We start from the raw sequence: 20,299 nt of genomic DNA on the forward strand, positions 1-20,299 counted from the left end.
TGTTTGTGGACCTTACTGTTTGAAAAAGATTGTTGACATTTGGATGGTGCGATAGGAGCCACAGTGGGTGGGTCACACTACAATTCAGAGGGAGAGATGGACTGTGAGGGGGAGGGGGGAGGAAGGGGACAGGAAGACCTCTGTGGGTCAGTGCGCAGCACAAGCCTCAGGGGCATTGTAGCTGTATTGTTTCACATGCTCAAAATCTTCTCGAAGAGGCTGAGCATGGAGGAGGAGGGAGGGGTGGGAGGGGGGCCCACAGCACTCGCATTGTTGTTACTGTAACTGGGAAAGCTTGCTAGAGCCTCCGCCTTTTTCCACCCCCCCAACTCCACAATTAAACTTAGCTCCTAGTAGCAGTACACAATTAACTCACCCGGCCGTTGCTCTGGCTTTTGATACGTGCTAGCGACACTTCTGAGCAGCATCGACTGAATGTGGGATGTGCTTGGAAAACCACCGGGCTAAGGAAGCCCCAGCTGTGAGAGATTCCTGAGTGTTTGGTGTGCGGGTGCTCGGGAGCCGAACCTGGGGACGCGGCATTCCATTAAAGTCCGCTCGCCTAAGCGGGGTGAGTTTATATTACGATCTTTCCTGAAGCAAAGGGGTATCACCATCCCCAAGGTAATACCACCCTACAGGGTTCGGTGCGGATGTTCTTTAAGGAACAACTGTCACAACATCAGAACAGTTTGTTTGTTTCAGTCAAGTTTGTGGTCTCGCAGTGGCGTTGTTTTAAGAGCTGTTTCTCCATGGCATGGCAGGCGGAATAAAATCAGGCTTTACTACATCCAATGAGAGTAGGGTTTCATTTAGCTTATTTTATTTGTTTGTAGATTCACGTTTGCATCGTCAGTCATAGATGTGAGTATTACTACACATGAGGTGGCATCAACAGCGCTGACAGACTTGCCGGGAACTGGAGAATTTGCAGCTTGACGTCTAAATGAGGACTTTTCTGGTTGTGATGTGTAGGTGCTGATGTGGTGTTGGGAGTCGGTGTGTGAGGGGGAAACTGGAACGAAGCTGTTTTTCTGTCGCTGCATTCTAACCTTTTGCTGAACATGCCACTGCACTTTTCCTGTTATTTCTTGCAAACGCAGCCCATAACCCTGGGGGAAAAAAACTGGAGCCAGGAAAGGGTGTCCTCTTTTTATAGCTCTGCAGTGGCATCATAAGTGAGAGATTTTAACTCCATAGTCTGCTTTAATAACCACTGTATGTCCTTGTTTTAGAGTAGAACCAGGACAGTTCTGCACCTGAATCCAGTTTACATGGGCACAGGGTCTTTGAACTGCCGCAGTGCAGAGCTGTAACTTCATGTAGGTCAGTCTTTTACACGCACATATAAGTGAGTGTTTTCAATTACTTTGCCCTATTGCTTTCCCAGTTAAAAATATCAACCTTTATAAAGTAAGCCAGAAAATTAACAGAGTAAGGTGTGCACACACAATTCCTTGCCAGGTTTCCAGCCTTACATTCCACTGTTAAGTAAGGTGAGCAGGGCTTCCAACACCCATCACACATTTATCCAAGAAACGGTGAAAGTTTATATATGTTGTTTATGACTAGGCTGGCAAACAGTTACTGTGCTCTTGTTGAAGACTCCATTCTTTCTGTTTCAGGGACTCAGCTCAAAGATGGCAGCCAGCTCCGGGTTCCAAGGCAGCCATGTTGGTGAAGGTCAACAGCATTGGTAGGAACCAGACTTCAGGACCCGTTAGCGCTCTACAGCTCCTCCATCACAGCAACAGCACAGTAAGCTCCACCGGCAGTAATCCAGTAGGCAGCTACACCTACCGTCCTGACAGAGGTGCTACACCCGGCAAGATGTCATCATCCGGGGACTCTAAGCAGGCGCTGCACCTGAAGAAGGCAGACAATGGCAACTTCTGCTTGGTGATGCCTGGCAGCAGTAGCTCTCCTTCTCCTACCTACCAGACACATCATAGGTCACAGGCTGGGACTCCACGACCAGCATCGCCTGCGTATGGAGCAACCCCTCCTATCTATGACGAGCCCCCAATCGAGTCGCCCATCTACGATGAGCCCCCGGTAGAGATGGAAGTGGAGGGGGTGCACCTGTTGAATAGGACCCAGCCAGCCCACTTAAGCCCCATCCACAGCCTACAGAAGCCTGTGCCACAACAACCTAAGCTTCTTCATCACCCTGCTGCTCACCTGGGCTCCAAACACAAGAGGAACCCCTCTGCCACGGAGTACAGCCCTGCGGGTAGGGAGTGTATCAAGCACATGGTCAATGTGGACCCAAGTTCCAGCAAGCAAGTCCCATTATCACCAGGCCAGGCCTCACAGCCTGAGAGCCCATTGACCAAGGGACCTCAGAAGGAGGTTACACTAGAGAAGAAACAGTCCTGGAGGATCTTGGAGGCCAACATTGTAAAGAACATTGAAGCACGCCACAGCAGGCAGAACAGCCTAGTATCTCAGGAGTACCCAGCAGCTGCAACGGTCACATACCAGGACTCGGGCTACTCCACAGGCCCATCTCCCAGCTTGCGCCGCAAGAACCGGCGGAGGCAGCTAGCAGGACAGGGCAGGCCTGGCTCGGTGGGCAGTAGTGGCGAGCTCAATGCCCTCAATGAAAAGCTGATGGCAGAGATGAGGGCAGTTGTGAGCCGCTCCAACACGATGCGTGGCAGCAAGGCCAGCCTGGACACAGAGATGTCTGAGAACTCAATTCCCCGCACATGCTCTCCACTGGACTCCCTTAAGAAGTACAGTGGACGTGGCAGTGGATCACGGGAAGATGTTAACTCCAGCAATTGCTCACTGTACAGGGCTGGGACCACAAGCCATGGTGACATGTCTATCTCCCCACTGGCCTCCGAAGGCATGAGTCGACAGAAGCGTACCTATGAGAAGGTGGACTCCATGGAGAAAAGCATAACGAGCCAGATGAGCTTGTCTACCCCAGAGGCACCCAGGTCACCTTCTCAGGTAAGTATCTCGGGGAGTGTGTGTGTGTGAGCACTTGGTTCTTGTTCCATACAATTTCCAGTGGAACATTGACAACAGTTTAAGAATGTCATCAAATATGGATTCATCCCAAGATCTCTATTAACGAACAAGCTGTGGATTCTGAGGCATGAAAGGAGTGCCACTTTTCTAGCTTCACCTACCTTGTACAATTCCCACATAAATGTCCGTGTCCGTTCTGTCACTGCCGAAACAATGCAGAAGGCTGCTCACGATCTGCTTCCTGTTGCCAAAGTCAGAACATTCCATTCCAGGAAGGGGCTCTCCCTGTACCACATCTCCGGAATTTAAACCTTCCTAATAAGATTGTCACTTTGAAAAAAGGGGGCTTCAGTCTGATATTTATGTTGAGCAGCTTATTTAAGCCATCTTTTAAAGAAGAAAAAAAAAAAACAAAACAAATTATGTGCATTTATCTGATTACATATTTTTCTGTGATCATGTATATTTGGAGTAGGATTTTTTGCAATTTTTTTTTGTAATCTCCATATCCACCCCCATAATTGTGCGGCCTCAGCTTGTGAAGGGATTTAAATAGACCACAGAGCGAGTCACCGAGGCTGATTATACGCTTGCGATAGACAGGAAAATAAAGATGAAGGATGCAGAAGCTTCCATGGGGGCGAGTGCTCCAAACACTAGGGGCCGTACGACTCCCCAGACGTTCATCGCAGCCGTAGCTCAACAGACACAACTTGCAATCTCCTCTGAAGAGAACGTTTTCGGTATTTGTGCCTTGGATGAGTCAATTTTTGGTGACATAATATTGGTGGGATTGAAAGTTTTTTTTTTTTTTTTTTTTTTTTTTTTTTTTTTTTTTTCCTCTCCAATGAAATGACAAGCAGGTATTTTGGCCAGCATCATATCCTATAGGTTAGTTGCAGAGCGGAAAAAGGGGGTAAGTATTGAACGGGAATGTTTGTATGTCTCTTCTACGGGACTTCAGGTGACCTCCATGCGGATGTGTGTGAGTAGCAAAGCTGACGACGTGTTTGTATCGCTGCCTTTTCCTTGGTGTGACACAGATGTGGAGACAGGACTGTTTTTGCTGCTTCAGTGCAGCATCATCTTCAGTGGTCCAGTTAGCCCTGCTCATGATTCACCAGTGCACTTTGTGAAATCAGAAGCAGAAATTTTAACGGAAGGTGATGTTAAGTTCTTCTCCCAAGTAGTTTTTTTAATAGACATTATAGACTGTATTTTAAATAATTGTTTTCCCACGCGTTCTGTAAGTGGAGATATGTTTGGATGCCGTGCTGGCAACTTTCCTAGATGGCCCATTTACCATGCAATGGAAACATAAATTAACTGTTTAAACTGTATTGTGGACTTTGTAATTGGCTTTCATTTTTTCATCTGGAAGACCTCCATAAAAAGTCTGGTTTCATTCCAAGATTATTTTTATAGGGGGAAAGTACCCTTCTTTATGGAAAAGTCTTTGTTTTTAGTGACAATAGGATAACTTCCGTTTTCCCTTGTTTGTCTGAACACCCAAAATGCCTGTTTGTCTATTAACCAAATGAGTGTCTGGGTTGGGGTCTCCTGGGTGGCACGTGGCCCACAGGGGCTCTGGATATTTGCTTTGACACTTTATCAGCAACAAGTTAGTGTTTATGTTCAGTTATTTTCACATGGCCCCAAATGTGTCCGAACATTGCCTAATATGTACAATCCCATATATGGATTATCCCGTTGAAATCAAGTATGCTGTGCATGTGTGACCCAGAAAGAGTTGGACTGAACTTGGAGGAATCAAAAACCAAAACCTCACTGTGCCTTTTTTTTTTTTTTTTAAAGACTTGCAGCTTTCACCCTAGAATGAAAAGAAGGATAATGTTAGTGTAGTGCCTAAGACAGTTTCGCCAGTCCAGGACCAGGACGGACCTTGTCCCATTGGTGGTCCCTAACATCTGCAAGAGAGGAAGACCAGCCCTCTCACCTGCTACTCTGCTGCAGAGATCTATAGCATCACCCCCTGCTGCTCAGGAGGACTCATCAGTGATTCAAATGGATTAGTCTCCCTGAGCATAAAGGCTGACAAACTTGCTGGTTCTGAGAGCAAGAGTGGTACTTGTAAGAGCGAAGAGGGAAGGGGTGCTGGTGGTACTGCACTTAGATTTATTCTAGCATGACAAAGTTGCTAGGGCTTAATCTTGTCAGACATTCACTTGGCAGACTGCAATTCCCTGGTCAGATTAGGTGTAATTAATGGGCCTTGTGGAACTTCGTCTTTATCGTTTTGTCCTCTGGAGACTTTGCACTTTTTTGCAGTTGTGACACAACGGCAGCCTACTCAGAAAGGAAGACTGGTTTGCTTCAGACAAATAGTTCAAGTGACAGATTCTGCTGTGTAATTAATTTTTTCTCTTAGTTTTGCTGCCATATTTCAACACATTCTGTGATTCTATGATATTTAAAGTTTTTCTATAAACCTGCAGTGACTTCAGAAAGCACACACATTTAGTTTATATTTATTCATTTTGCAGGTGCTTTTCTCCATTGTAACATCAAGACATCTTAGAAAAACACAATGACTGCATTACATTAATTAGTTGGCTTCTTCATAGCAAAAACACATTATAAACTGTTAAGAAATATACAGTGCCAAGGTGGATGAATTTTGTGTTTATGCAAACATTTTAGTTTCAGTACTACCTTATCTTAGACTGTCGTAATTATTTTACAGCCTTGTTTGTACTTGTTTGCCCCTTAAAAATCTATCTCTCTAAGTTTCCTTGGACAAAGGCAGCAACCCAATACAGAACAACAATAACATAAAGCACAGATCACAATTCACTGTCAGGCCAAAAAAAAAAAAAAAAAAAAAAAAAATTACTAAAACTGATCCTAAACATTGCAGAGGACTGGCATCCTGTCCTGGGTGTGTTCCCTTCTCCCTCCAGCCTTGCACCCTGTGTTGCCGGGTTAGGTTCCAGTTTGCCACGACCCCGCTCGGGACCAGCGGTTTCAGGCAGTGTGTGTGTGATTCTAAATATGTTTGTCTGGTTTAGTTTTGAATAGTTTTATTAATATTACTTCATGTTCTATCAAAAATACATTTTTAAAATGAGTAATCTTCTGTGCCACTTAAATTTTTAAATCACTGCTATTATCTTTAAGAGGCTTAGCCTACAATTTCTTTTTTCAGGATGTACTGATATTATTTTCAAGTAAATTGAATAAAAAGATTACTGCTTTCGGGATGAGATGGCCACAGCAGAAAGGGCTTTAAATGTGCTGAAATTCCATTTGAGTGCAATAGGCAATCTCTATTAGGTTAACAGAGGCATTCTTAATACTTTTTTATTGTGTTGTCTTACATTAAATGTAATTCAAAAAGGAGTCTGGGGAGGGCCACACTTCCATATTAGGTCACTGAAATCTGTGTGTGGGGAATATTAGCCCTATTCTTTCGGCACTTGACACGAATGAGTGATGCAACAGGGCAGCGAAGGTGTTGTGACGGTTGCTGCATCAGTCAGTGGCAGAACTTGTCAATTAAGTTGCTCTCAGGCCTCTCCTCCCTGCTTATTTCTTTTCCCACCCTATTTGTTACCAGGGTGGAACACTGGACTCCAAGGGCCAGCTGGAACATGGATCACAAGGGGGTGACAGTGGACACCGAGGCACCCTGAGTTCCCACCAAGGGGTCACGGGCGAAGGAGGCAGGGGTAGAGGGGGAGGCTACCAGTACCCCTACTCCACGCTATGCAAACCGCCAGCTGATGCCAACATGGTAGACTGGGCCAGTAAGAACCTGAACATGCATACTCAAGGGCTGTTTCGGCGCCGTGTTTCCATTGCCAACATGCTCTCCTGGAACCGGGGTTCTATCAAGAAGCCTATGCTCATTACCAGTGACCGTGCCGTCAAGAAGGAAGCCTGTGAGATGTTCAAGCTGGTGCAGGTCTACATGGGCGACAGGGCAGCCCGCCTGGAGCGGCGCCACGTGGCGCTGCTAATCATCACAAAGTGCTGGAGTATGCAAGGGCTACGTGATGAGCTCTATGTTCAGCTTGTGCGCCAGACCACAGACAACCTGTGCCTGCACAGCCTGGCAGCTGGCTGGGAGCTCATGGCAATCAGCCTGGCCTTCTTCTCACCTTCACCCAAGTTCCGCCGCTACTTGGAGGGTTATATTCAGAGGCATCTGGAACCGGGCAACGACAAGAAAAGTGAGTCTTTCATACTGGATGCTAGGTGAACTTGGTGTTCATCTACCTGTAGGTGTGTGTGCGCGTTTACGTTTTGCATGTTTGCTTGGATTTATAGGCCCTCCTCCTTTTTACTTGTTTTTGTTCTTCATTTTCCTGATGAGACCAGCGTGAACTCAGATGGTGTTTGTGTTCCATTAGTCTCGTGTGGCCCCAAATGTGGTAGTTGAATATTAGTTTTGGAACTAAATATAGCATGGCTCATATCCAAATCAAACAGGATGCAGTTCGAAAAGTGAGAAAAATAAAATGGAAAAAATCAGGGTTAAATGTCAGGTTGAGTGGAACAAAAGCAATACAATTTCTTTTTCAGTGAAACATAGGCCTTAAATGTTTGCCACATTCTTTTAAACAATGGGTGATTATCTCTATACCCTCTGTCCAGTAATGCAGCACATAATGGAGCAACAGGACCTGAAGAACAAGAAGAATTCAAAGTCGAGAAAGAAGAGAAAACAGAACAACGAAGAGGAAGAAGGTAAATTTCATGTCCCTTTCTCTGCAACATATCCTGCATCAAAAGCACCTTATTTGATTCCTAACATCTCATTCATTTGAATGAGAACCAGAAAAAGGAAGTAGATGTTTTTTTTTCCCCAAAATGTACATCACATGACGGATACAGTTTTTAAAGAAGTGCTGCCACTGCAGGGATTTGATTCACATTCCAAATAAAGCAATGTTGTTGCAAGTTGCAGTATACTTAAATACTTGTGCAGTACTTAATTTCAGATGCCTTGTCAAATACCAACGTGTGTATTGGTACTTTGTGCAATGCACTTTGGATAGAGCCATTGTGAGTGAATAATTGTTTAAAAAAAAAAAAAAAAATGTATTGTCATAATATATCTGCTTGTTTACAGCACAGTTTTGCTGTTTGACTTCTGTCCTCTTGAGCCTCCATACTTCCATTTCCCAAACGAATGGAATTGGCCAATGTGGTTGGACTGAGTTTATCTCTCTGGCCCAAGCCCCTCTTTCCAGATCAGATTAGCATCAGGGATGGCAGACAGAGCTCAGCAGGGATTAAAGTCCTGAGAGTGATGGGCTGCTTGAACTGTATCAGGCCCCTTGTCTCTCTTCCTGCCCCAAGTTGTCAGTCGTTAGCTCCGACAGCCGAATCGCAAGCACTGCAGAAACAGAAGCTTCATCACCTATGGGAACAGGTGGGCTGGGGAGGGAAAGACCTTGAACATCTGCACTGCCAAACTGAGTGTCGCAACCACTATGATATTCGCTCCAAACTACAAGTCACCCTTTTCCGGTCTGCTGCCGATCCTGAGGTGTGAGTGTGTCTGTGCATGTGGTACCAGGTGAGTCACACCACAACATGTACATACTTCTCAACACATTGTCATACTGAGCAAACAGTATGATACCCAAAAGTGTCTACAAAGCTGACAGGACCCAGAGCACCGGTCAGGCCTGTTGAGCCACTTGCTCACAACCAGTTGCACAATGAGCTCCTTCTCAAGAGAAAGCTATTGGCAGAGAATTGCCGTTTCACATTCTGTGCATATTAATACATAATTTCCAGGTACAGAGAGGTGTTCTTTTTCAATGCAGCAGGGATATTGTAGAAGCCAGCCAGTCTAGTAGGATCAAGAGGAGCTTAGTCTACCTGTTGGGACTAGAGCAGACAGCTAGTCTCTGTATGGGGCCATTAGGGTGTTTATTTTTGGACTCTAGGCTGAATCGCCACGTACTTCTTCACCAATGGGTTTTTCAAACAGCTGCTAGCAATGTGATTATGCAGTTCGTAGCTGATGATTCATGCAGCACAAAGCCATGCAAGGCAAAGTGTATTTCTGTTACGCCAACAAAACTAAGTATTTCTGTATAACAGATACTGAAAGTCGATATGCAGAGTTTTCAAGCTTCTTACTGTACTTTAGTGTAGCTGTAGGTTTCCCTGTGCACGTGGCATCTGTTATACAACTGTCTGCTCGTTTCATGCCATGACTGTACGGTCTACTATTAGTGCATGTCAGGGTCCCTCCCACACCCTTGGAGCTGCATGCTGTCCCACCAGCCCAGATGTGTCCCTTTTGCCTAGTTTCCCATCTTCAGAAAATCTCACAGCCGTGGCCCACCTCTACATCAAACCCACAGCCCCTTGAGCAGCATGCGTCAGCGACCACATGAGGTGGAGACAACCTCTGACACGTGGGCTCAGGGTTCATGTACAAAAGTCCCAAGCATAAAGACCAGAGTTGCATGTTGACTCACAGGCTCATTACGCAGTGCAAAACTGGTCCCAAATATACCACAGGCCATAGGGAAAGACAGAGCGGCTGCTGTTGCCCAATGAACGGGACAGCGTGATGGTGGCTTTTCCTTCTGGAGAAAGACAAGAAGTCGCGCAGTCATGCTGACGTTATGTTGGTGGCTTGACAGCCGTGACCAAAGCTGAACTCTGGGGTTAGGATCTTTTCAGTTATTAATAGAAGAGTAGTATTGGGATTTCCTGTGAGGCTGATATTAGTCCTTTCTGCCTGGACAGCGTTTCTCTTGACTGACACCGGTTTGACGGCCACTGTGCGGCATCAGCAGTGGTAGCAGAGTAAGCCCTTTCCAGCTTCCTGTGTTGATCGGAAAGAGAGGGTTTTGGTGGGTGTTTTTGCATGCTTTGAGCTTTGCTGGAGCATTTGAAAAGCGTGCTGCTCACAATGGGCCATCCACGGCGCCTTGGACAGCCTGATAGGCCATGGGCAGGGAAGTATTGTGGTCCAGGCTAGTTTGAGGGGGAAAAAAACATTTCCCACCCAGTGAGAACCAAAGCTGGGGGATTAAAATCATCACTATGTATTTGTATGCAAATATATGTAGGCAGGGGTAGAAGATGGGGGTGTTTCATGTGTCCCTGCTTCTGGGGGGGGAAGCCAGTTGGGAGCTGAATGCAAAGCGCTGATGCTCCTCTGTCACCTTTTGGACACCCCTCCTCCCCACACCTCCTGTTTCTGGGACATTTTCTGATCGCAACACTTTCAGGCTCTGTTGTGCCATTTTGCAAGGATTACTCCCACTGCGTTTGGCATGCTGGTTAAAATGGAAGACCGTGTTCCCATAGCCTCGTCTCAGGCATCACCGACGCCTCCATACTTTGGTCTTGTCATTTTCCCTAGTTTTTTTCTCTCTGCCTGACCTGTGTAGAGACAGACATAACGTTGTTGGTGGGGGTTGTCCTCTGGCTGGATCTGTGCTGTGTGGAAAGGGATGAAGTCACAATCACTCTTTGCCAGCACTGCCCAGAGGTATGAGAATTCCCAGAGACTGGCTTTCTCTAACGCTTATTCAACAAGTGTATATCGAGGCGCCAGCCCACCTTGAGCCCCAAGCGCATTCTCCTTGCATTCAGTCCCTCTCCAGTCTCATCCCTTGCTCTCTCCCATCAGAAGATTTACAAGCGCTCTGACATCTCCCAGTGTTGGCTGTTGGGGAAACATCTGCAAAAAGTCATTAATTCTGCTAGTAGGAGCTTCAGCAGAGGCTCGGCCCGGCCCGACCCAACCCGGTTCGGCCCGCCCGCGTGCCTCCCATTCCACCCTTCCAGCAGTAATGTGATCCAGGAGGCTGATGGAATGCAGCAGCAGGGAGGTGTGAGTGCGCTGTGGTGGGAATTTGGGTTCTCTAAGCGGAGATGCTCCTGGCATGATGTGGGCTTCCCTGGTGCAGAGTAAAGACAGAGACCAAACAGCATGCAGCCTTCCTCACTTACACATCATGTACTTTTACAGTGCAGTAAGCTAGAGGGACACTCTTGCACCCTGCACCCCCTCCAAACAGCATATAAAGACAGAAAAATTCCATTTTATTCTGTAAAACTGGATCTGGCATGTAAACTGGCATCGCCTAACATCCATGTGTGACATCTTTATTGTGGTTTCTGTGAGGATCTGGCCATTTGCTTTATAGCTGTGTGTAGAAGGGTGTGAACTGGACTGCTGGCTCCTCCTAGCCTCTGAAAGACTGAGTTTGGCCAGGACTTTACTGGACCTGAGCCAGGACAGCTCCTTTTGTTCCAGAGCGTACAGGACAGGTGGCCACAGCCACACGTGCAGCCGTGTTTTGGCCTCTGCGGCCAGTGGCCATTTTTTCCTGTTGCTTTCCGCTTCAGCACTGTAATTACTGAATGACGCTATGACTTAACAGCACAACTTCAATTCTTTCTGTAAAATGACTTTGACCGCATTCCTGCCTTTACTGGAAAAGAGCCGATTTCTGTATTTGCTTTTCCAGATTTTGAGTGTGTGTCATGTCATGTGTTATTCTCGAGATTAAACAGTGTCCAAACTTTTTTGGACTATTGCAACTATTCCAAAACCACAGGAAAAAGTGCTTTTTCTAGTTGGTTTTGACTACCTTTACATGTTTTTAAAAAAAAAAAAAAGGGGGGGGGGGGAGGAGGACTGGACTCCTCTGTGACATGTGGAAAAAGATTTTCACGTTAACTGTGGTGTTGAGGTTTGGTCCTGGGAAAGTCTCCAGGTGGATGTTTCAGCACCACGAGAGTTTTTCCAGCCCAGCATTGGTTCAGAGCCACAAAGCCAGCTTGAGGAAGGAGAACCGTGGGGGGCTGGCTGCAGAACAGCAGTCAGAGAGCTTAATGCTGTTATGGGTTTGTCCTAACATTTTTGCCTGCAGAGAAGTGATTCTCCTCCCATAGAAGCGTTTTGTAAAAGACATCGACAGAGTGACGGTGCAAAATGTCTCTGGCATGCATCCATGGCAGCTTCTGGATGTGAACTGTGGAATTCCCACAGTAGAACATTTTGTTAGGTTAACTCTTGTTTTTCTGTTCATCAACAGAAATAAAACATCCATAGCAATTCAGATTTTATTGTGTAATAGAAAAGCATTCTTATGGCTACTCAGAAAGGGATTTGTGCTTTTGGGGGGATTTTTGCATTTGTGATAGTGTATTAGTTTTGGCAGTGTGTTAAATCCTGAGGACTGTTTCACCTAACACTACAATATAACCATGCTATAGTTGTCACCAGTGACCAGAAACAGGTGCTTTCTTGTTTCTTGGATGAGTGGATCACTCCTCATGTTACCTGTCTCCTCCACAGGTCTGCCCATTAGCACATATGCAAAGTACTGCTACCGCAAACTGCAGAAGGTGGCCGTCACCGGGGGCAAAAAGGTGAGGAGACGGCAGCTCACTCGGTGGTGAGGGCAGGGGCATGTACTATGTTAACAGAAAGGTCTGTAGATGTATAATGAAAGACTTAGATGAGCAAAGCAAATATCTTGGAAAACATTGGTGTTTTGTGGTGGACTTTCTCAGCAAGGAGTGAATATTAATTCACCATTACTAATAATAATCGCTGTTCCAAATGAAGGCTGGCAACCTTTTCTGCCTAAGTTTTAAATCTGAAAAGAACAGGGTTTGAATTCCAGGTTAAATATGAGCTTTTCCCAGATATTCCTGATAATCTCACCATGTTGACTTGTAGTATGTACCCTCCCGCAGGGCTCCTTTTCCTCAATGACAGGGTTAAACAGAAGAGAGCAGCGAGACACAGCAGGCTGCCATCCTGGTAGCGACAGTGGCAGCAGCCCTACGCCCAGTCCTCTCTGTAATCATGCAATCCGCAGCCACCCCTACTGTTTTTACTGGCATTTATTTTTATCCCCCTGCAAGGCAGCCAGTGCTGCTGTGGCTCTTGGCTGCTCTCTGCCATCCACACAGGCCAGGACTATGACTGAAGCTTACAATGAGGGAGTCTAACCTTTGTCATCCTTGTTGCTCAGGGTCTCCGCAAGCCCACCCTGGAGGAGATCGACCATGGACGAAACGCCATTGTGACCCCCTCGCTGTTTGGTAGTGCACTAGAGGAAATCATGGAGCGCCAGCATGAACTCTTCCCTGATAGGAAGCTGCCATGGGTACAGGTGCAGCTGTCGCAGTATGTGTTGGCGCTAGGTGGAGCACAGACTGAGGGCATCTTCCGGTGAGTGAAGCTGGGATCGTGGGTTGGTGGGGGCATGGCTGAAAATGTGCACGTCCTCTGTTGCTGAAAGCCAAAATTTCTGTGTTAGTTACCCCAACAACAGCCTTTCTCTCGAGACAGATGTATATGCTGCGGGAGCAGGGAAATCTGGAGCTTGTCATCTCGCTATCAGGCCCGGAAGCTGGGGGCTGTTCTTTACTCATGGAGCCGTTCACAGCGGTTTTTTATCCACAGTCATTGTAACCGCTTAAACAGTCACCTACAGAAGCCATCTAGGTTAAATATTTACATATGTCAGGAAGCACCCAACAGTCAACTCATGTCACTGGTCTTTGTTGCTAAAAGAAATGGAGAGTGTTGAAGCACCACATGCTGGCCACTAAGCACCTTTGAGTGGGTGGACAGCCCAGAAAACATTTTAGCTGACACCAGCAGGTAAAGCACTAGGGTTCATCGTCAACAACAGCTTAATGTACATCAGACTGCTTGAAGCTGTACCTTCAGTTTTCAAGGTGAGGTCTTATAACAGGAATCTTCATCCCCATCTCTGTCCAAGACCAATAAGCAGGGTGTGTGAGGCGGGGAAGCAGCAGACAGGGACAGAACCTGCCTCGGCACCAACCCTCACTTTACTGTAGTTGCTGTCCCCTCTTTTACTGTGCCCATTTGCTCTCCACAATGGATGCCATGTGCTGTCTGTAATGAGCACCAGCTCTCACCCTGCGTTACAGACACTGCACCACCATTCTGGGCTGGGCGGCCTGTTCCACTTCCACACAGAATAACGGCAACAATGGAGCTGCCTGGGGTGGAGTTAAGTTTCACATTTGCAAAGTAAACATGCCTTAAACCAGCACCCCCCCCCCCCCTTTTTTTTCTTTTTTTTTTTTTTTTTTTAAAACAATATCCTGTACTGTCCACAAAATGTGAAAATTGACAGGAAATCCATTCTGACAGTTTATTTTTGGAGGTCCTCTGTGAGGATTCCGTATGATTTCCCATTTCCATTTATTGTTTCTGACCACAGAGGGGGTTCGACGTCTCCACTTTGATTGGTGTTGTCCCTGTCAAGGATTCTGTTCTAGAATTTCCCACATGTAAACGATACCTTTCGGACCAAGCAGAAATGCATGGGAGGATCCTGTGTCTGTTGCTGGGTGCACAGGAAGCACTCTTGGTAATGAAATCAGCAGGTCCAATGCAACTCTCACCCTTGGATATTGTGTGACAATGTGACTGGGGTCACTGGGCCCCTCTGCAAACTTATTAGATATGTGGAGACTGGGCCGCCTCCCTGTGCCTGACAAACGCCACCTGGTGACTGCACAGTGTAACAGATCAGTCAAAATTGCTAGCCTTGGTTTCAGCAGCTCCATTATGCACAATTTTTTTTGAACACCCAATGATGTCTGGATGCGCCATGTCTTTACAGAGTGCCCGGAGACATTGATGAGGTCAATGCACTGAAACTGCAGGTGGATCAGTGGAAAATCCCAGAAAATCTCTCCGATCCAAATGTCCCAGGTAGGAATCTGTGACCCCAATGTGTGTGGTGGAGCGTCAGAGGGGTAGTGTTACAGGAAGAGTCGTGGAAACATGGTGTGGGGGACGTGGGGACCCATTGCTCAGTGTCTTTTTTTTTTTTTTTTCCTTTTTTCTTTTTTCTCTCTCCCCCTCCCCCCTCAGCCTCACTGCTGAAATTGTGGTACCGGGAGCTGGAGGAACCCGTCATCCCTCAAAGTTTCTACAAGCAGTGCATCAGCAATTATGAGGACCCCGAGGCAGCCATCAGTGTAGTGCAGTCCCTACCTGAACTGAACCGCTTGGTCCTTTGCTACTTCATCCACTTCCTACAGGTGTGACTCACAGACCTCTCTCACACATTCATGTAAAACTACTGGAGAACAAAACAGAATTGTTTACCATATTCATTCTTACCATGTTCTGGAAGAAAAGGCAAGGGAATTTTGTACCACAATTTATAGTGAGAGCATGTGCATTGATCTTTTCTTCTCAATCCAAATGGGTCATTTTCGCGCGCGCACGTGTGTGTGTGTGTGTGTGTGTGTGTGTGTGTGTAACTGACATATCTGGGACATTCTTTGTATTTTCTGGAGAGGTTTTTCCATTCTTAGCCCCCTAGCAACCAAGCAATGCATACTTCTCAAAGCTGTCATTTGGTGTGGTATATTCAAAGTTTATCCGCAGTAATAAGTGGACTATTTGTGCAGTGGAAGTAGGACTGGGACCTAGCATCATACTTTAGGAGTTTCCAGCTGATTTTTGAACTTGTTTACGTACAGTGTTTAGTTGAGATTATCACAATCATAATGAGTCTTTTTATTCACCTCAAACCCTTTTCTCATACTGTGGAACACATCCGGTATTCTCCTCTGTACTTTACTCTGTTTTTATTTTGCACGGAGGCTTGTACCTGGCCTGCGTGGCTCTGTGAAACAGCTTGTGTGGTCAGCGTTGAGCTCACTGTTCCTAATTGCTGTTTTCTACCAGTCAGACGATAGGCATTACTCATAGTTTTACTGCTACTCACCTCAGGATGAGTGCTTTGCACACTTTGGACTCGATCCTAGGACTTTACAGTGTCTACCTAGCATTGGAAAGCAATGCAGCACTTCTCATTGTTAGAGGTCTTTGGGTGGTCATTATGGCCTGGCCTTCCATCTTCTAGCTAATGATGGTCACCTGCTGAACTCAGTGATGCACTTACATGTTTAGCTTCAATGCTTATTTGACTCTTGTATGGAACTTTCAGTTCTCAGGCACTCACATTGCACCAGTGACAATCTATGGGTATAACAGTAGCAGGACAGCTTCATTTTAGTGGTCTGTGTCCTAACTGCTGCCTCACTGATGACTAGCATTCTGCCCTTGCCTCCCCGCCCCAGGTATTTGCCCAGCCTGTCAATGTGAGCAAAACGAAAATGGATGTGAACAATTTGGCTATGGTGATGGCCCCCAACTGCCTGCGCTGCCAGTCGGATGACCCACGGGTTATCTTTGAGAACACACGCAAGGAGATGTCCTTCCTTCGCATGCTCATTGTGCACCTGGACACCAGCTTTGTGAAGGGCCTCATGTGAGAGAACATCGCCCCCAACCCCGGCCCTCTGTCAACCTTTCTCACTCAACATCACCTGCCCATCAGTCTGCACAGTCAACGTCTCGTCTATCAACTTCCACAACATCCTAAGGATAAGGCCTATTTACTTTGCTTTAATCATTAATGTTATTTCACTTTGTAAGGTTTCAGGTCTTTTCCTAGCTGCCCTTTTTTGGCTGGGAATCTCCCTGCTGGAAAGTGCATTTGGCCTTAGAAATCATCTCCCAGAGTTTTACTCAAAACACTGGAATTGTCCTGTCTAAATTCACCACATGTATCTAGAAGGAGATGCAAACAAAAGTTGGCGACTCGTGTTTTTTGACTGCATCACAGGACATTTTGGATGGGGAGACGTTCACTCGTCATTTGTGATGACAGATCACAGAGACGGTCAGAATTAATCTTTTGTTAATTTACTGTTAAGGAATGCATATGCAATCATTTCTGTGTGATGTAGTTGAACTCTGGCTTGGTTTAATTGTATTTACTTTGACTGCTGAGCTGACAGACTTACGTTGATGTCATGACCTCAAGGTTTCCAACCACAGCGAATCACTGAGAGGTGTCCTAACCTGGCCCCACAGCCTTCTGGGAAACCTTATTTATTTTCAGCCATTGTAGATTCAACAAAAGACCTACAATGCCTATGGCTAGGATCTTCCAACTGTCTGACTTGGCTAGGTTTGTGACCCGACAGTGCAACTGTGTGTGTGTGTGTGTGTGTGTGTGTGTGTGTGTGCACGCGCACTCACCCACACGCATGAGACAGAGAAGCTACATGTGCACACAGACATGCAGTGGGAACTTTCAGCTGCTTTATTGTTGATTACAAAAGAAATATTCTGGGGCAGAGAGTGCTGCCTAGAGGTTTTAAATGTACATTCTAGGGCCCTTATGTGCAAAGAGCACAAAGGAAAACACTTGGGAGGTAGTAAAACTATTAATTTTGGAAGTGTGGCAGTCTCTGGGTAGGAATGCAAAATGATGAGAGCGCTGATCATTCTGATCACTTTTAACACTGAATTGTGACTGCACATGTGTGCACTCTTAAAGCACTCTGCTGCAAAATAAGATCATCTCTCTAAGTGTCAAAGGAAAAAACATTTTACCGTATTTATAAAAGTGCACAATTTTTTTTTTTTTTTTATGGTTGCATTTTGTCTTCCTGGAATCTCTTGAGCTTTCGTGTGCTATCTGGGTCAAAGACCTGCTCACAGCAGATAGATTGCTACTGTTATATATCAAGGGGCTTTAGGGATTTTTTTTTGGGGGGGGGGGGTATTTGTGCTTCAAAAATAATTCCTCTAATTTGGATTGACAGACTTCAACATTCAGTGGCACATCTGTGAACAGTGCACAGTGTTCGCATGCTGGCTTTTTCTGGTTCCAGGAATTTTTGAAACCTTACATTAGAGAGCAGTTTGAGCCAGAAAATTTATGTGGAGGTTAGCTTGTTAGTAACTCTTTTAAATCACAGCCTTTCCAATGACTGTCTGTCTTCTGTGGTTTTTACTTGCATTTAAAAAGTCCCTTTTCAATAGCCACATTGAATGGGGGGCCTCTCTCACCATAAGTACACACCCTAGGAGATGCCTTGCTGGAATGGGCAGGGTCAGGAATGTGTGAGGAATGATACCGCGGAGCTGGGAACGTGTCCACTGCAAGCCATGAGTCTGCATATCTCCCCCTGGCTTACAGCACGGCCCACGGTGCATCAGTAATTACAAGGACTCCAAAGCAGCTTTTGGCACTGATGCAGTTCACATCCCATTTTCATGGTTGAGTGCAGTGCAAATTTTCGTGCAGAGATGCAGTCTTCCCTCAGCGTAACGTGGAAGACTGAACCATGGTTTCTGCTCCGCGGAGACACAGGATGTGTCCTGTGAAAATGAGCAGCAGCGTGAACCACTGAAAGCCACTCAGTAACAACACAGGTTCCTTGGCAATACATGGAACCCAGTTTTACCTCGGAAACACTCTCAGAAGGTAAACCAGAGACACGTTTTATTTTTCATGTGTATCACTGTTGTAAATAGCACCTGTGTATAGTAATGTCGTAATTACTGTATTTTTAATCAGTGTGGATAAACTTGATGAATGTTGTTTTAAGCTTCTTCTTACATTTCTTTGCTGTATGCTGCCTGTCAGTGCCGTCAGTTAGTTGTGTCTTTGCTCTACATTTCGTTACTTCACGGAAGTAATTGCCGTAACTGCTTGTTTAAATACATAAACTGCTCGTGACAGCAGTTCCCCTGCAACCGGTCATCTTTCTGTTCTGCTCTTTGATTGTGTTTCCTCTACACTGTTTCACGCTGTTACCTTTTGCTGTAAATTGCTCTGCTACAAAATTTGGGTATGTTTTGGATATGTGACAAAGTAAAAACTGACAATGGTGATGTGTAGGTTCATTTTTCTCTGATTTCATAAATAAATGAAAAAATTACATATTTATGTGGTTATGGACTTTTTTGCTTCACTCTTTAGTCTTACTAGGATTTCACTTTTTTTTTTTTTTTTTTTACACATGTGGCAGCCAAATGTTCATGGTGATAAAATGCACAAGTTGTGTTCCTGTTTATGTTCTAGGTTTCCTTCAAAAAAAAATTCTAAAATACAGATTAACACAGCAATACAAAGCTACCTTCCAAAAGAGGCCCAGATTTGCTGCTCCTGAAGAGCTACTAGGTGAAAAGATGCAGGAGGTGTGTGAGTACTGATTTCCACCACCACTTTGTCTTTCATTCTCATGTTGTTGTCTTTTCCAGAAAATAAATTTTCTTAAGAAAATCAATTTGGGTCCTTCCACAGTGGCAAAGGGTACAGTGGCGAGGATAACACATGAGGCTCACTTGGGAACTGAACCTGTAGGACTTTCCAAGGGAAGCTGTAGTTATATAATTTATCTTCCATTTAAACACCTTTGTCCAAAGCAATTTACTACTAGCAGGTGCAGAATTTGAGACAATCTTTAGGTTACAAGTCCTCGCTAACCAGCTACATTAAGTGACCTAAGTGAGACAATCACAAGTCTCACTAGCTGCAAAATTTGCCCAACATTTTGCCCCAGTTTCCCTTTGAGTCTCTAGTCATCATGCAGCACTCCTTCAGTTGACCACAGCAACCTGGTAATCCGTAGCTATGGGGTGATGTCACCAGGTGGGCATGTCATGTATATATAGTGAGTGTGACATGACCTGAGCTGGGCAGCTTACCTATGTACATAAGTGACATATTTTAATCAAGACACTACAGGCAAGAATAATGAGGAAGGGAGTTCAGTAGATGAGCCCCAGCAGCATTCAACTAGTAGTCTAGGTCTCAATGTCATTAAAGGTTCCTGCTAGGTTACAATGCCACGGACCTGCCAGTGAAATTCCTGCTTGGATCACCTAAAATGTTGTATTTAACTTGTCATCACACATGCCTGAGCGTGTAAGTCCCATGCTGTGGATCTTTCCCCATCATTAATGACATCTTGGTAGACAGATCATTACAATATTCAACCTTGTGTCCACAACTGCCCATCCCGCTGTTGCTTAAAGGCTCATGTTATCTGTAGACCTCAAAGCCTTTTTTTCATATCAGAATTGCATGACATTCTGGCGCCAAAATCTATAATTAAATATAATTAGATAAAGCAAATTAGATTATTTAAAATTAATGGTTCAACAAGTTAAGCAAGGACATCTTTATTACAACTAAATGAGAGCAGGCCACAAAAAAGCGCAGCTTCAGTGAGTATTTCAGACATTCTTTGGAAGATCATCCAGGTAAATGAGAAGGTTACCGCCCTCACCCAGCTGCAGCACTGTTCTAGGCTGCATGTCCTTCAGCCTCTGGAGTTTTCAGTCATGTGCACAAAGAGATGGGGTCTCTCGGTGCACCATACACTTACAGCTGGGGTTTTACACACACTGTGCAATTCCAAGAACACCTGGAAAGCTGGAATCCAGAAGCTGTTTGTGTGGAACAGAGACATTTAATTAACAAGTACAACAAAGCAAAAC

General features: G+C 45.4%; 1 protein-coding gene across 1 annotated transcript in view; it reads left to right on the forward strand.

Moving 5' to 3' along the window:
• Nucleotides 1–17,281, forward strand: part of arhgap46b (Rho GTPase activating protein 46b) — a 53,917-nt gene extending 36,636 nt beyond the window's left edge. Inside the window, exons 3-10 of the mRNA XM_018756706.2 lie at nucleotides 1,626–2,961; nucleotides 6,560–7,175; nucleotides 7,600–7,692; nucleotides 12,287–12,360; nucleotides 12,972–13,171; nucleotides 14,604–14,695; nucleotides 14,858–15,027; nucleotides 16,078–17,281. Of these exons, the coding sequence (XP_018612222.1) occupies nucleotides 1,626–2,961; nucleotides 6,560–7,175; nucleotides 7,600–7,692; nucleotides 12,287–12,360; nucleotides 12,972–13,171; nucleotides 14,604–14,695; nucleotides 14,858–15,027; nucleotides 16,078–16,272 (2,776 nt within the window). The 3' untranslated portion in view covers nucleotides 16,273–17,281. The remainder of the gene's footprint in view (nucleotides 1–1,625; nucleotides 2,962–6,559; nucleotides 7,176–7,599; nucleotides 7,693–12,286; nucleotides 12,361–12,971; nucleotides 13,172–14,603; nucleotides 14,696–14,857; nucleotides 15,028–16,077) is intronic.
• The last annotated feature ends 3,018 nt before the right edge of the window (nucleotides 17,282–20,299 follow it).

This window comes from Scleropages formosus, chromosome 2 (assembly GCF_900964775.1).
Source record: "Scleropages formosus chromosome 2, fSclFor1.1, whole genome shotgun sequence".
Classification (NCBI taxonomy): Eukaryota; Metazoa; Chordata; class Actinopteri; order Osteoglossiformes; family Osteoglossidae; genus Scleropages; species Scleropages formosus.